Raw genomic sequence first — 12,823 nt, forward strand, 5'->3', positions numbered from 1 at the left:
ATATATTGTGTTTGCAGCAGATTGTTTATAGCACTAAAAATGATCAGTAGCTAATAAAAATCTAGTGGTGTAAGGTAGCTAGCTTTCTCCCTTTGTTCTTAATTAATGCATATAAACAGAATTAAGAATGGTCAGAAATGGATAATCTGCATCCTCAGGCTCATCTTTGTATGGATGACTCCATATTAATTACATGAACTTCGGGATGCAGATAATCTTTTGCTTCCCAACAATGATGAATATTTGTAGTCTAAATCCGAAGACGGAAATTTCTGTGAATATTTTCTCCATTTTTTTTAATAACTACACTTTTCCTTTTTATATATTTTATATGAGAACTTTATAGGAGAATTTGCAGAAATTGGAGGATACTATGTTGACTGTTAAAGCAAGTGCCAATAATCTTAATAATGACGTTAACTTTGAACATTTAATCGAATATGCTTTGTCTTGTACTTCAGAGAGGATCAATAAAAATGTGTCGTATATGGGTGGTTTAAGGTTTAAAACGATTGATGAAAGTTGTTTGATTAAAGCAACAAGAAAAGAAGCAAACTGTGAGTGGCTCGACCAGGCGCTCGCTCGAGCAGTGCCTAGCTTGACCGATCGAGCGGTGTTGGCTCGGTTGAGCAGAATGTCCAGAACAAGTCAGTAGCTTCATTGGAAGCTCGCTCGACCGAGCGAGGTAGTGGCTCGATCGAGCGGTAGTCGAACATACTACATTAAATCCTGTTTTTGGTCAGAATTTATAGTGATTATGCAATAATGTGGTGTATTACTCTATTGTTTATTGTAACGTTTATTATCATAGTTAATTGGGGTGTTAAAAGTGCTTTATGGTGAGTAATTGAGAGGTTCTAAGAATGATTGTAACACCCCGTCATTTTATGACATCATTAATTATTATTATTATTATTATTATTATTATTATTACTATTATTATTATCACTTTTGGAGATTTTATAATATATTAAGTATTTTGAGTTAGTCTCAGTAAATTTCATTCACATGAGAATTTAAATATTGACATATTTAGATTAAAAATAGATTTGCGACAACTAAACTAAAGAGGTTCGAATTAAAATTATTATTTTATTAAAATTTGTGAGCACACGAAGGTCCATCGCAAGAAGAAGAATCTAGATAAATAAATAAATAAATGAATAAACAAAATAAAAAGGATCGGTTAGGACTTTTAAGTGAGATAACCCTTCCCTCACCTTGCGAAACCCACGGCTGCCATCTCCTTCCTTCCCTCTCCTCTTCTCTTCCCTCACCTCTCTGTGAGCCGCTACAACCACCAAGACAGCAGCCGACAACCCTCACTCCCACCAATAGCAACCGACGCACCTACCTCCTCCCTCCTGGAAGTAGCAACAACTGCGATTTCTCCCCCCTAAAAAGCAAAATCAGTTGTGTTTTCTTGCACCCCAACAACAGCTACGGCTGCCTGCACCGCCACCAAGGCCACCGCAGTGTCTTGACCCTCCTGCGCCACCACCACTATATTAAACACTTGTCTTCTCACCCCTCCTTTTCTAGTTCTCCCATTGTGTGCCTCTCATCTTTACTCTTAGTAATTTTCCTAGTTTCTAATTAGAATTTTATTAAGCTTATGAGTATAGTGTTGAATTTTGCCTTATGATTAGTGAATCTTATTATGAGAAATAATTAAAGGTGCTATCTTTGAATATTAAATAATTAGGGTTTGATTTAGAGTTGAAATTAGTAATGGTGTGGACTTTCATGTTATATTTTGGTGCTGTATTAGTTTTATTGATTCTTGCTATGGATAATGGTTAAAAGTGTTATCTTTGAACATGAAATGACTAGGTTTGGATTTAAAGATGAAATTACTAATGATATGTGTTTTATGCTATATTTTGGGTGGTGTGATGATTGATTAAATAACCTTAAAATTTGTTTTGAAACTTAGTTGATTGATTATTGTTGTGATAATTAATAATGGTGATGATTGTAGCCGACTATGGAAGTGATTTTGGTGGTTAAATTGGGAATAATAGTTGCTAATTGCTGTGATTTGATTGTTGTGAATTACAAGTATTCTTATTAGGGTGTTATTAAATTCATAATGCGTAATCTTAGTAAGGCCATGAGAATGATATCAACTTATTGTAGAAGGTTGTTAAGTTGCTTGTGGTGATGCTCAATTGTAGCCTCTCTAACTCTGGAGAATGTAGCGAATGATGTCGCAATCCGACCACTTTAAGAATTGTCATCATGTCATATTAGTGTTATATTTAACCTTATGAGACTTAAGTGTGAATCGTCGTTTTTATTTTAAGATAATGTGAATCGTTATAACTCAAAGTTAGTTGATGTAAGGAAACAGTTGACATAATCCTTTTATTCTTAGTCGAAGGAAAGACTTGTGTTATTGTTGAATTGACGATTATGTTTGGTGTTGAATGAGTTGCGTACGTGCTAGAAGTAATTGAAAACTTGTCGTGAATGGATGATAGTGGTTACTTTGGCTTTTAGCTGGTATGACAAATTAGTTAAGGGAACTTATTAGTTCTATTCCTAACTTGTATAGGTTTCCGGTTCATAAGAGAAAAGTAGAATCTTAGTTGGGTGATTTTTATAACTTTTGGTCGTGCAGTGACGCTTACAGGTACGTACACGCAGTAATTAATTATCATATTCATCGTTTCAAGGTATTATCAATATTTCATGATTATATGTATCATATTAGAATTATAGAGCGTCAGAAAGTAAACTACACTATCGAATAGTCATAATAGTGGTATAGGCAAGTAGAATGAAAGTATTAGGAGACTATGAGAACAAATTCCTAAATAGTAGAGAACGCACTATGATTGTGTGTGGTATCGAAGTGATTTCCTACTTATTGAGCCTTGATTATGAATAGTTGGCGAGACTCAACTGGATTATGTCTGGTTGATTTAGTAGTCCCCTAAGTGAGATCCGACGGGATCACCGCAAGGGGGGTGTGAGCATACTTTTGTCATTAGGCACTGGGTGGCCGATACTGCCTCTTGACCGAGGTGTTACCATGCGGGCCTTGCAAACCCCAATATGGTGGCCTCTTCACCGGATCGGTACTGACAAAGCTATTTTTACAGTTGCTTATGCTTGCCAAAGTAATTTACAACTACTCCTAAATACAATAAAACTAAGTAATATAATAGTAAGCAGAGGTTCGATCCACAGAGAAAATATGACCTCCAGCTAATTCAGGTGTATCTTCTTAGATATGAACACTAATATAGGAGGGAGGGTTAAGTGTAATGAGGAGCAAACTTGTTTTAAATTAACTAAGAACAACTAATAAAGATTATGTGGTTGTAAGAAAGTGAAACCTATTGAGTACTTGTTGGTATTCCAAATTCATACATTAATTTCCAATCTTCTCAAATCAACACAACCAACTAGTCTATTGAATGGAAAAGTATCCCTATCTTGATTATAATTGCATAAATAAAAAGCATCAAATATACATCATAACAAGTCAACAAACTTAAGGAAGTGTAAATTAAAGAAAACTTACAATTAACCAAAATGATGATACTTCTTAAACAACTTATAAACTAAAGCAAGACTTGTAAATTGTTCAAGTTGCTACCACATTCAAATTAGACAAAACAATCCAATTCAATAGCATGTGAATAAGCAATTAGAGAACCTATTTGCAACTAAGCATTCCAATTAACCCAATTCCATTCATATTCAAAAGCAAAGAGATTATCAAAGATGATTGTATTAATAAAAGAGAAAGACTTACAATTAATGACAAAAGAGGACACTAACTTTCCTCAAGATGAGTACCTTAACCAACAATGGCCATCTCCAACAAAAGCATGAGGAAGAATGAGTTTTAAAGATTTTCCCAATTTACAACCCTAATACAAATTCAGCTAAAGTTTCTTGATTGCAAAAAACTTTTCCTAAACTATTACAATCCATTCCTTTTATATTTGTTTACAAAAGTTTACTTGCATAAGAGAAGAGAAGAAATCATTACTCCGATTTTTGCCATTTCTTCGTCAACCATGCTGCTTCTTTTATCCAATCGCATCCCAAAAGTGAAGGCAGCAAGTTTCAAATCATATAAAGTTGGGGCGCTCAGGTCGTGGGCCGCGACTAAACTCGCGAGCCGTGAGTTGCTGCTGTTTCATTTTCTGCTTTAATTCTTTCCCTCTTTCTTGATTCTAATACTAATAATATTAAAACTAATAATTAAAATAATAATAATAATAATAATAATAATAATAATAATAATAATAATAATAATAATAATAATATTTAGTAGTAATATTAATAATAATTATTAATTATACTGATAATAATATTAATAATAATATATACATATATAGTAATAAAAGTAGAAGATGGTAATATTTAGCTAATAAAAAATTTAATAAAAAGAAAATAAAGATAATAAAATAATATAAAAATAAAGCTCTATCAGGTACCCTAGTGTGTTAGTTTTCCCGAAGGTAGGACTCGTGAGGGTCAACTGGTGGGGGTATGAGCTCATACTTTGCCATGGGCGCCGAGTGGCCGATAACGCCCTTGGCCGTGTCATTATGCCATGAATAGAGAAAAGATCCACTACCTTTGAATATACTTTAAGGGATTAGTAGTTTAAAAGAGAAATCATGAGTAAATAGAGGTGTTTAAACAAATGAGTAGATTCGTTATTGCTATGCTATATCGTTGTCTATAGTTTTGTTCAATGGCTCTAATTGTTATAAGTTCATTGATTACTGACATGTATGTGTTTGTTGTTGTTTGTTCATGACTTCCTATGATGTTCCTGCTACGACACATTTGACTATGGTCATTATGTTGAGCAGCAGGAGGATCATAGCTTGGCATGGCAGGTATAGGAGCTTCTTTTGCTTCGCATTGGGGGAAAGAGTGGAGCACAATTGTAGCAATTGTGTACAAGTTGCCTAACGCTTGTAGCTTTTACATTACTTGTAAAGTTTTCTTTTTAGGATTGTATAATTCTTTCGTATGGAGCCATATGACTTCTTGTATGATCCATAGTTCCGCTGCGTAGTTTTTGGATGTATGGTAGTGAGAATACTCCTTTAGTATCCGTCAAACCGATGCATTAACACTGGAACCACGATCCTCGTTAGAGTTAATGATTTGAGAAGCCGACGATGATTCATTCCGTTGTGACGTATTTTTAAAAGGCATTAAAGGCCTCAGATTAGTTTAGTTATGTTATCCATTATCTTTGTCACATCCTCAGTTTTTAACAGAAATGTTGTCGAAATTTTCACTCACTCACCTTTTTAATTAATCTTTAACGTTTATTTAATTTATTTTCCTTTTCTTTTTTGTAACACCTAAATTTCCTCCCATCCTTCACGATTTCTGGTTTCGTTTAAGGGGTTGGAAATTCAGGGGTGTTACAATGATACTCACCTTCCACTATTAAAGGGAGTATCATTCATAGAACAAAGGTCACCAAAAACACACATATTGTTAAGAGGGCTATTGCATTGTTAGAAACTTGAAAGTGTGCTTTAGTATTTGTGATCTTGAGAGATTGTTCTTAAAAGAAGGGGAGGTTTATTATACTTGTAATTGTTGAATTCAATATAATAAACTACATTGAGGGGGAGATATCCAAAATATCTCATAAAAAACTTGTGTTCATCTTTGCATTATATTTTTCATTGTTGAACCTTTTTGAGGCTTTCATTTCATTGAAAAATGGTTAGAAATCAATGGTGAACTCAACTGCCCCCTAAACTAGGTAGAAAAGACGTTTAAATTTTAATATATATTTATTGGTATTGAATTTTTGCTTGTATTTATTAAATTTTAATATTTGCTATGATTTTCATAATGTGATTGTTTGTTCATGAATTTAATGTAGAAAATGTTTGAATTTAATGTAGAGGATATTTGAATGCAAACCCTAATTCAAAGTCTACCTCTATTCCTTCTTTAGAGTTATATGTAGAAGAGGTACCCCTAGGGGATCAAGATGTCAATGTTGTAGAAACAAATGCATTCTTGAATGTAACTTCTTCTGCTCCTTCTCATACGCCCTTCCCTACCAAAGAAACTAAAAATCTTATTATGCCATCTTCCTCTTCTCCTTCTGATGAACCCAATCAACTTCAAATTCAAGTCTCAAATGACTTAGAAGATACAAATGAGCCTTGGGGTGATGTTAATAGTGAGAGTAATAAATTCGTCGAAGCTTCTTCTGAGGACGATGTGGGTGTTGACGAGGAGGCTCTAGCTAATGACATGAGCTTAGGCAACATTCAAACAATCATTGCTCCTACACATTATGCACTAGTTCCCCCTCTAGATGAACACGTTGAGGACAACTCTTGGAGGTCTTGGGCTTGTGATACAACCTATACCAATGAAGGAGAGTTTCAAAAGGGTGTGATGTTTAATAACAAGGATGCGTTGTTGGATGCTGTTAGATTGTATCATATTCGTAAGAACGTTGAGTACCGAACTGAGACTTCGAATCAAACCGTGCTCACCTTGAAGTGTAAGAGAGCGTGTGCTTGGAGGCTTAGGGCTAGGAAGAGCTCCTATTCACCTTCATGGGAGATTGTTACATATAAAGGGAAGCATGGGGGTTGTGTATTAAGTACTGAAAATGTGTCAGCTGGACACATTCATTTGACATCTTCCGTGATTAACAATCTTATTAGAAATTGTGTTGCTGAAGACCCATCAATTAAGGTCTCTGTGGTGCGACAAATGGTGAAAGACCAATTTGGTGTCGAAGTAACCTATAAGCGGGCATGGTGTGCTAAACAGCAAGCCCTTCTCTCCATCTACGGGACATAGGAAGACTCTTATCCTCTCCTTTCACGCTTCTTGAAAGCAATGCAAGTTTCTAACCCCGAGACTGTAGTTGAGTGGTTCTTTAAGGAAGATAATGATGTTGGTTTAGAATTTTCCAACGTGTGTTCTGGGCTTTTAAACCTAGTATTGAGGGCTTCAAGTATTACAAACCCCTTATTGCCATTGACGGAACACATTTGTATGGTAAGTATCGCCATACGTTGTTAACTGCGATTGCTCAAGATGGGAACAAGGGAATCTTCCCGCTTGCCTTTCCTTTGGTAGAGAAAGAATGCATAGCCGCGTGGTCTTGGTTTATAGCGTGTGTTCGTAAGCATGTGAAGCATAGTCCAGGTTTATGTGTTATTTCCGATAGACATGCGAGCATTCTAGCAACCATGGAGGAGCCGAAATGGCAACCTCCGAATGCCCATCATAGGTTTTGCTTGCGGCATTTGTTAAGTAACTTCAACTGTCAAATGGGTAATGTGAAGCTGAAGAAGATGTATGGAAGGACTGCAGAGCAAAGACAACCACATAAGGTCATTGAGGGATTGAAAGCTATTGGTGTTGCTAATCGAGAAGCTCTTTTTTGGATTGATCAAGTTGGTGATATGTGTAAATGGTCAATATGTCATGATGAAGGGTATAGGTATGGTGTTACTAATATCAATTTAGCCGAAGTATTCAATAACGTGATAAAGGGTGTACGTTTCTTGCCTATAACTACTCTTGTGGAGTTCACCTTCTACCGTGTTAATGATTATATTGTTAAAAGACGCGAGAATGCAAATTCATGGCTAATTGGGGGAAGTAAGTACACTTCACACGCCACAAGAATTATTACCCGTAACACTGAGAAGGCAAACTTTTATGAGATCGTCGCATTTGACTACAGACGAGGCCTTTTTCAAGTTAAGACTGGACGTGGTAATAGAGGATCTGCCAAGGGTGGTAAAATACAAAGTGTCGATTTGAGAGAAATGAAATGCACTTGTAACATACCCTTCATATGTCACTTACCTTGTTCTCATGTTCTTGTCGTTTGTATTAAAAGACACTTATCGTATAAGCGTTTTGTGGACTCTTGCTACACTACCCAGAGCTATGTAAATACATATGAATCCATATTTATGCCGTTGATTGATAAGAGGTCATGGCCTCAATACACCGGTGTTGAGGTGATACACGATCCAGATTACATTCGTGGACTAGGAAAACTTAAGTCAAGGAGGATCACCAACGAGATGGACGAAGGATTAAGGAGACGCAACGCTTGTCGACGGTGTGGTAGTGAAGGTCACAACACTAGAACTTGCACGTAAAGGTAAACAGTATTTGTATTTGAGTATATAAACATAAACAGTATCTTAAGTCTTTTTACGTATAATCATAACTACAACTTCGTTATTGTTGAATTGCAGTAGAGATGGATCCCGCAGCTCCGGGCCCTCGAGACCTTAGTGTACTGACGATGCAGGCGGATCACAGGAGCATCGACGATGACACACTTTGTAAGTATTCTTCAACGTTGATTATTATCCATAAAACTTACATGTTATACATTTCATTAATACTTCAGTCTTAATGCAGGCACAGGGCATTGCATCTGTCATCAGCTCCAACCGAGCGTCATGCGACGGCCTCTTACTATCGTAGGAGGCGTCGTAAACCGTCACAGTTAGACAGGGCACAGGAGGAGGATTAGCATTAGTATACTGTTTGTATATATTGAACATTATTGACATTTTGTATATATTGAACATTTGCACATATGCAATATTTGTAACATTTAGACTTTTGTGTATAATTGTAATATATATGTAGACGTATATATTTTTATCGTATTATCACACGTTTATTATGAATGAAATGATGTTAAGTACTCAGAGTTTTCGGCGATGAATCATTCTGCCAAGAATGCGGTATGAATTTAATCAAAAACAAACAGACAATCATATTCAAATAGGGAAAATACTCTCGAAAATTCAACACAATTTCATTCATGTTCAACGAATCCATATCAAATTCCATATCAACGGCTATTTTCAACTTCATAACGGCTATTTTTCAATTTTACAAAGGTTAGTTTAAATCATACAAAAAGATCAATAAAAGTCAAACCAGGTCAAGGGATATGTCGCTGTTAGTAACAGCGACGTAATAGTTTGACTAATCAACCAGTCGCTGTTAGTAACTTGACTAAATTTTTGACCATTTCTTTTAATTCGCTGTTAGTAAGTGCGAGTATACACCAAGCTTAGGTTTGGAGGCAATGACGCTTATTTTGGGTATGAATAAGCTTATTTTTTTTAAATAAAATTGTTAAATAATCTTATTTTTTTTCAAATACTCACGTTACAACAACATTTTAGTCCTAACTCCTAATTTATGTACATCAAGGTGCGAGTGTGCGACTTCTCCAAATAAAAAAAGGTGCGATTTTGTAATATTCTTTGATTCTCATCCCTGGTATGTCATTTCATCTTCATCTTCATCTTCATCTTCATCTTCCCAAACCCTAATTTCTCTCTGTTAAATCCGTTAGTTGAAGAAAATGGTGAAGGGTCCTGGACTTTACTCTGAAATCGGCAAGAAAGCCAAAGGTTCCTTTTTTCATCTTTTCTTTTTCTGCGTTGACAATTTTCAATTTCTTCAATTAATCGGTCAATTAATTTGGTATTGATTTTGTTTCTATTATAGATCTTTTGTACAAGGATTATCAAAGTGATCACAAATTTACCCTTACCACCATCACCTCCGCCGGAGTTGTATGTTACATCATCGCCCTTTCTTTCTCTCATTTGATACTTTCGAACTTAGATGATGTTCATTTGCGTTTTTGTTTGATGGAATTCTTTGTTAGAATTATGAATGATAGAAATTTAATTTTTCAGATGAATGATAGATTTGTTTTTACTTTTTAGGGTTTAGTCTGAATGTTTGATTATGCTTATGGGTTTTGAATTTCTTCTGGGTTTCATCTTGATGGGTTGAATTGCTTGTGAAAATATGCAAAACAATGGATGCTGAGGGAATGATCAATGTTTAGGATTGTACCTACGATTAGTTCGTATTTTCTGGGCTTTTGTGTGTTGCAATTGTTCATGCCTGTGAAGTGATTGAAAAGTTTGTAATCAAATTGTGTCTATAAGAGATGGATAGATAGAATCCAGCTCCTATATATTAGTGCTTTTGCGTTTTGGTTTGGTGGAGTTGGATTTACGATTGGTAGAAGTTGAAATTTTTTAAATTAACGATAGATGGATGTATAGGGTTTGGTCTGATCTGATTGTTTGATTATGCTTTGCTTGAGATAATATGCAGAACAATGTATGCTGGGGAAATCATTAATGTTTAGGATTTATCAAGATTAGTTGTTATTTCAGGGCCTTTTTGTGTTTCAATTGTTCATGCTTAATAAGTTTGTGACTGTCCATTGGGGTCTATAAAAGGGTGGAATTCTTTAGATTCACGTATTATTTCGGTTAAGAATTTAATTCTATTTCTTCACTTTTACGTAGATTGTTTAATGGATATTGTTCAACAAAATCTGAGCAGGATGACACTTTTGTTTCATTTTCCATCATTGGCTTCATGATATAAAACCTTTGTGCCTTTGTATATTACTTGTTTGATATATGGAGTATGAATGTAATTTGAGCGAGTACAGAAACGCATTACAAAGGGCAGTTGCAATCATAATTTATTCTGTGGCATGGGTATGAGTTAAGAAAAACTAACCTAAGTTTAAATATAGAGTATTTCGGATTGCTAGTTATTGCTGAATGGTTTACTTTACTATATGGTTAGAGGATGAATTTCCGACATGCATGACATGATTCTTTGTAAACTTACAGTGTTAAACTTTTTATCTTGCAGGCTATCACTTCTACTGGTTCAAAGAAGGGAGAGTTGTTTTTAGCTGATGTTGGAACTAAGTTTACAAACAAGAACATTACCACAGATGTCAAAGTTGATACTAACTCCAACGTGAGTAGTATATTTTTATGTATATTACTACCAATTTTCTAAGTTTATGATACGATGAATATGATTTATATAGTTTGTATAACTGTTGATTGAGTCATGAGATAACAGTTTATGTTTGAACATTTGTAAATATTTGGATTCTGTATAGACCTGACCTTCCTACTTTGTTGTCTCTGGCTTTTCCCCATAGCTTCTCACTACAATTACAGTTGATGAACCTGCCCCTGGTTTGAAGGCTATTTTCAGTTTTCGTGTTCCGGATCAGAGATCTGGCAAGGTAATAATCAATCAGCCATCATCTAGTGTTTTTCTTTATTAATCTATATTGGTTCAAGACATTGAACGGATACTCTAATTTTTATAAATTATGTCAACAGGTTGAACTGCAGTACTTGCATGAGTATGCTGGCATCAGCACAAGCTTTGGTTTGACAGCAAACCCCATTGTTAACTTCTCCGGAGTTTTTGGAAACAGTACTCTTGCTTTGGGGACTGACCTTTCATTTGACACTGCTTCTGGAAATTTCACTAAGTGCAATGCTGGACTGAGCTTTACCAATGCTGATTTGATTGCATCTTTAAATTTGTAAGTTTCTTTGCATATGGTATGCTGTTACACATCTGTTATCTTCTTTTCTATATCCGTGTGCTACACATTACTGCTGCTAAAAGAGAAAACTATAAGTTGCAATTTGATGTTATTGTGTCACAATATTATTAGTTCATAATTCATATTACATTACAACAATCAAAACAATGCTAAAGTGTTTATCCCATCGGATGGGTTTGGCAACACCAAGGATCTAATTCTTCCTCCATTCACTTCTATCTTATATCCCTGTAAATTACTAAGCTTCTTTGGACTTCTTACATCCAAATAATCTTTGGTTTTCATCTTCTTTTGAAAGTCCATAGTATGTTATAAGGTGTATTCTTTCATCATGGTAGCAATTTTTGTTGGTTATTATCGTGAATAATTCCATAGAGTTGTATGCATTTGTCCTAGAAGAAATTTTGGAGCGTGTTTGTTTGATATTTACTTGTTCCTTTTCTAATTTTTTAGTTGGATATTTGTTTTTACTCTTGTGTTGGCTATTGGGTGCTGCAGAAACAAAAATTCCTAATCAATAACCGCGGTTTGTAAATCACCATAAAGACAAAAAAAAAAAATATAATAAACAAAACCAAAAAAGATAAATTAAAATAACTCGAACCCTATCAAATACTACCACATAAGGGTGATTAACTTCACAAATAACCGTTATTTACCAAGAACCCTATCAAATACTTACCATATAAGGGTGATTAACTTCACAAATAACCGTTATTTACCAAGACCTTCTTCTGCAGGAATGACAAAGCTGACACCTTGATTGCTTCATACTATCATATCGTGAGCCCACTGACCAAGGCAGCTGTTGGTGCAGAATTGAGCCACAGCTTCTCAACTAATGGGAATACACTCACCTTTGGTACTCAACATGCATTGGACCCACTGACTTCAGTGAAGGCTCGTGTTGACAACTATGGGAAAGCAAGTGCGCTCATCCAGCATGAATGGCGTCCTAAATCAACTATCACCATTTCTGGGGAGGTGGATACTAGTGCTATCGACAAGACTGCTAAGGTTGGATTGGCTTTGGCTTTGAAACCTTAAGAGCTGCCCTGTTTTTCTGTTTGGTGAAGATCTATGAAATCGGGGAAATAAGAAGGGCAAGTCTTGTAGAGAACTTTTTGTTCGGAATTCGTTCACCATGGGCTTGTGAACTTGCTTCTTGGTGGTCAATTGTATACAATAATTATGGCTGGTGGTGCACCAGTTCTATTTATTTTTTTTCAGAAGTTCGTTTGTTGATGAGAAGGTTTTGAGTAACAGTTCAATTTGAGTGTTGCATTTTTGTAATTGCAATGTAATCATATTTTTTGAAATCCTGTATCATTTTCACTTTATGCTAATGATTTTATTTTTACTATGATCAATGTTTGGGTGGAAAATCCCCTACAGTTTAAG

The 12,823-nt window shown here is 35.2% G+C and overlaps 1 protein-coding gene across 2 annotated transcripts; it reads left to right on the top strand.

The window, feature by feature from the left end:
• Window positions 1–9,175: 9,175 nt before the first annotated feature.
• On the top strand, window positions 9,176–12,785 carry LOC130820700 (mitochondrial outer membrane protein porin of 36 kDa-like). Of its 2 annotated transcripts, none has more exons than XM_057686173.1 (7): window positions 9,176–9,255; window positions 9,368–9,425; window positions 9,523–9,590; window positions 10,702–10,812; window positions 11,003–11,089; window positions 11,190–11,398; window positions 12,163–12,785. In XM_057686173.1, exons 2-7 carry the CDS (start codon window positions 9,377–9,379, stop codon window positions 12,467–12,469), a joined length of 831 nt encoding a protein of 276 aa, XP_057542156.1. In that variant the 5' UTR covers window positions 9,176–9,255; window positions 9,368–9,376; the 3' UTR covers window positions 12,470–12,785. The 2 variants fall into 2 exon arrangements, with proteins under 2 accessions (XP_057542156.1, XP_057542155.1); XM_057686172.1 differs by having other exon boundaries at window positions 9,208–9,291.
• Window positions 12,786–12,823: the final 38 nt, after the last annotated feature.

The sequence above is a fragment of the Amaranthus tricolor genome, chromosome 8 (assembly GCF_026212465.1).
Source record: "Amaranthus tricolor cultivar Red isolate AtriRed21 chromosome 8, ASM2621246v1, whole genome shotgun sequence".
Classification (NCBI taxonomy): domain Eukaryota; kingdom Viridiplantae; phylum Streptophyta; class Magnoliopsida; order Caryophyllales; family Amaranthaceae; genus Amaranthus; species Amaranthus tricolor.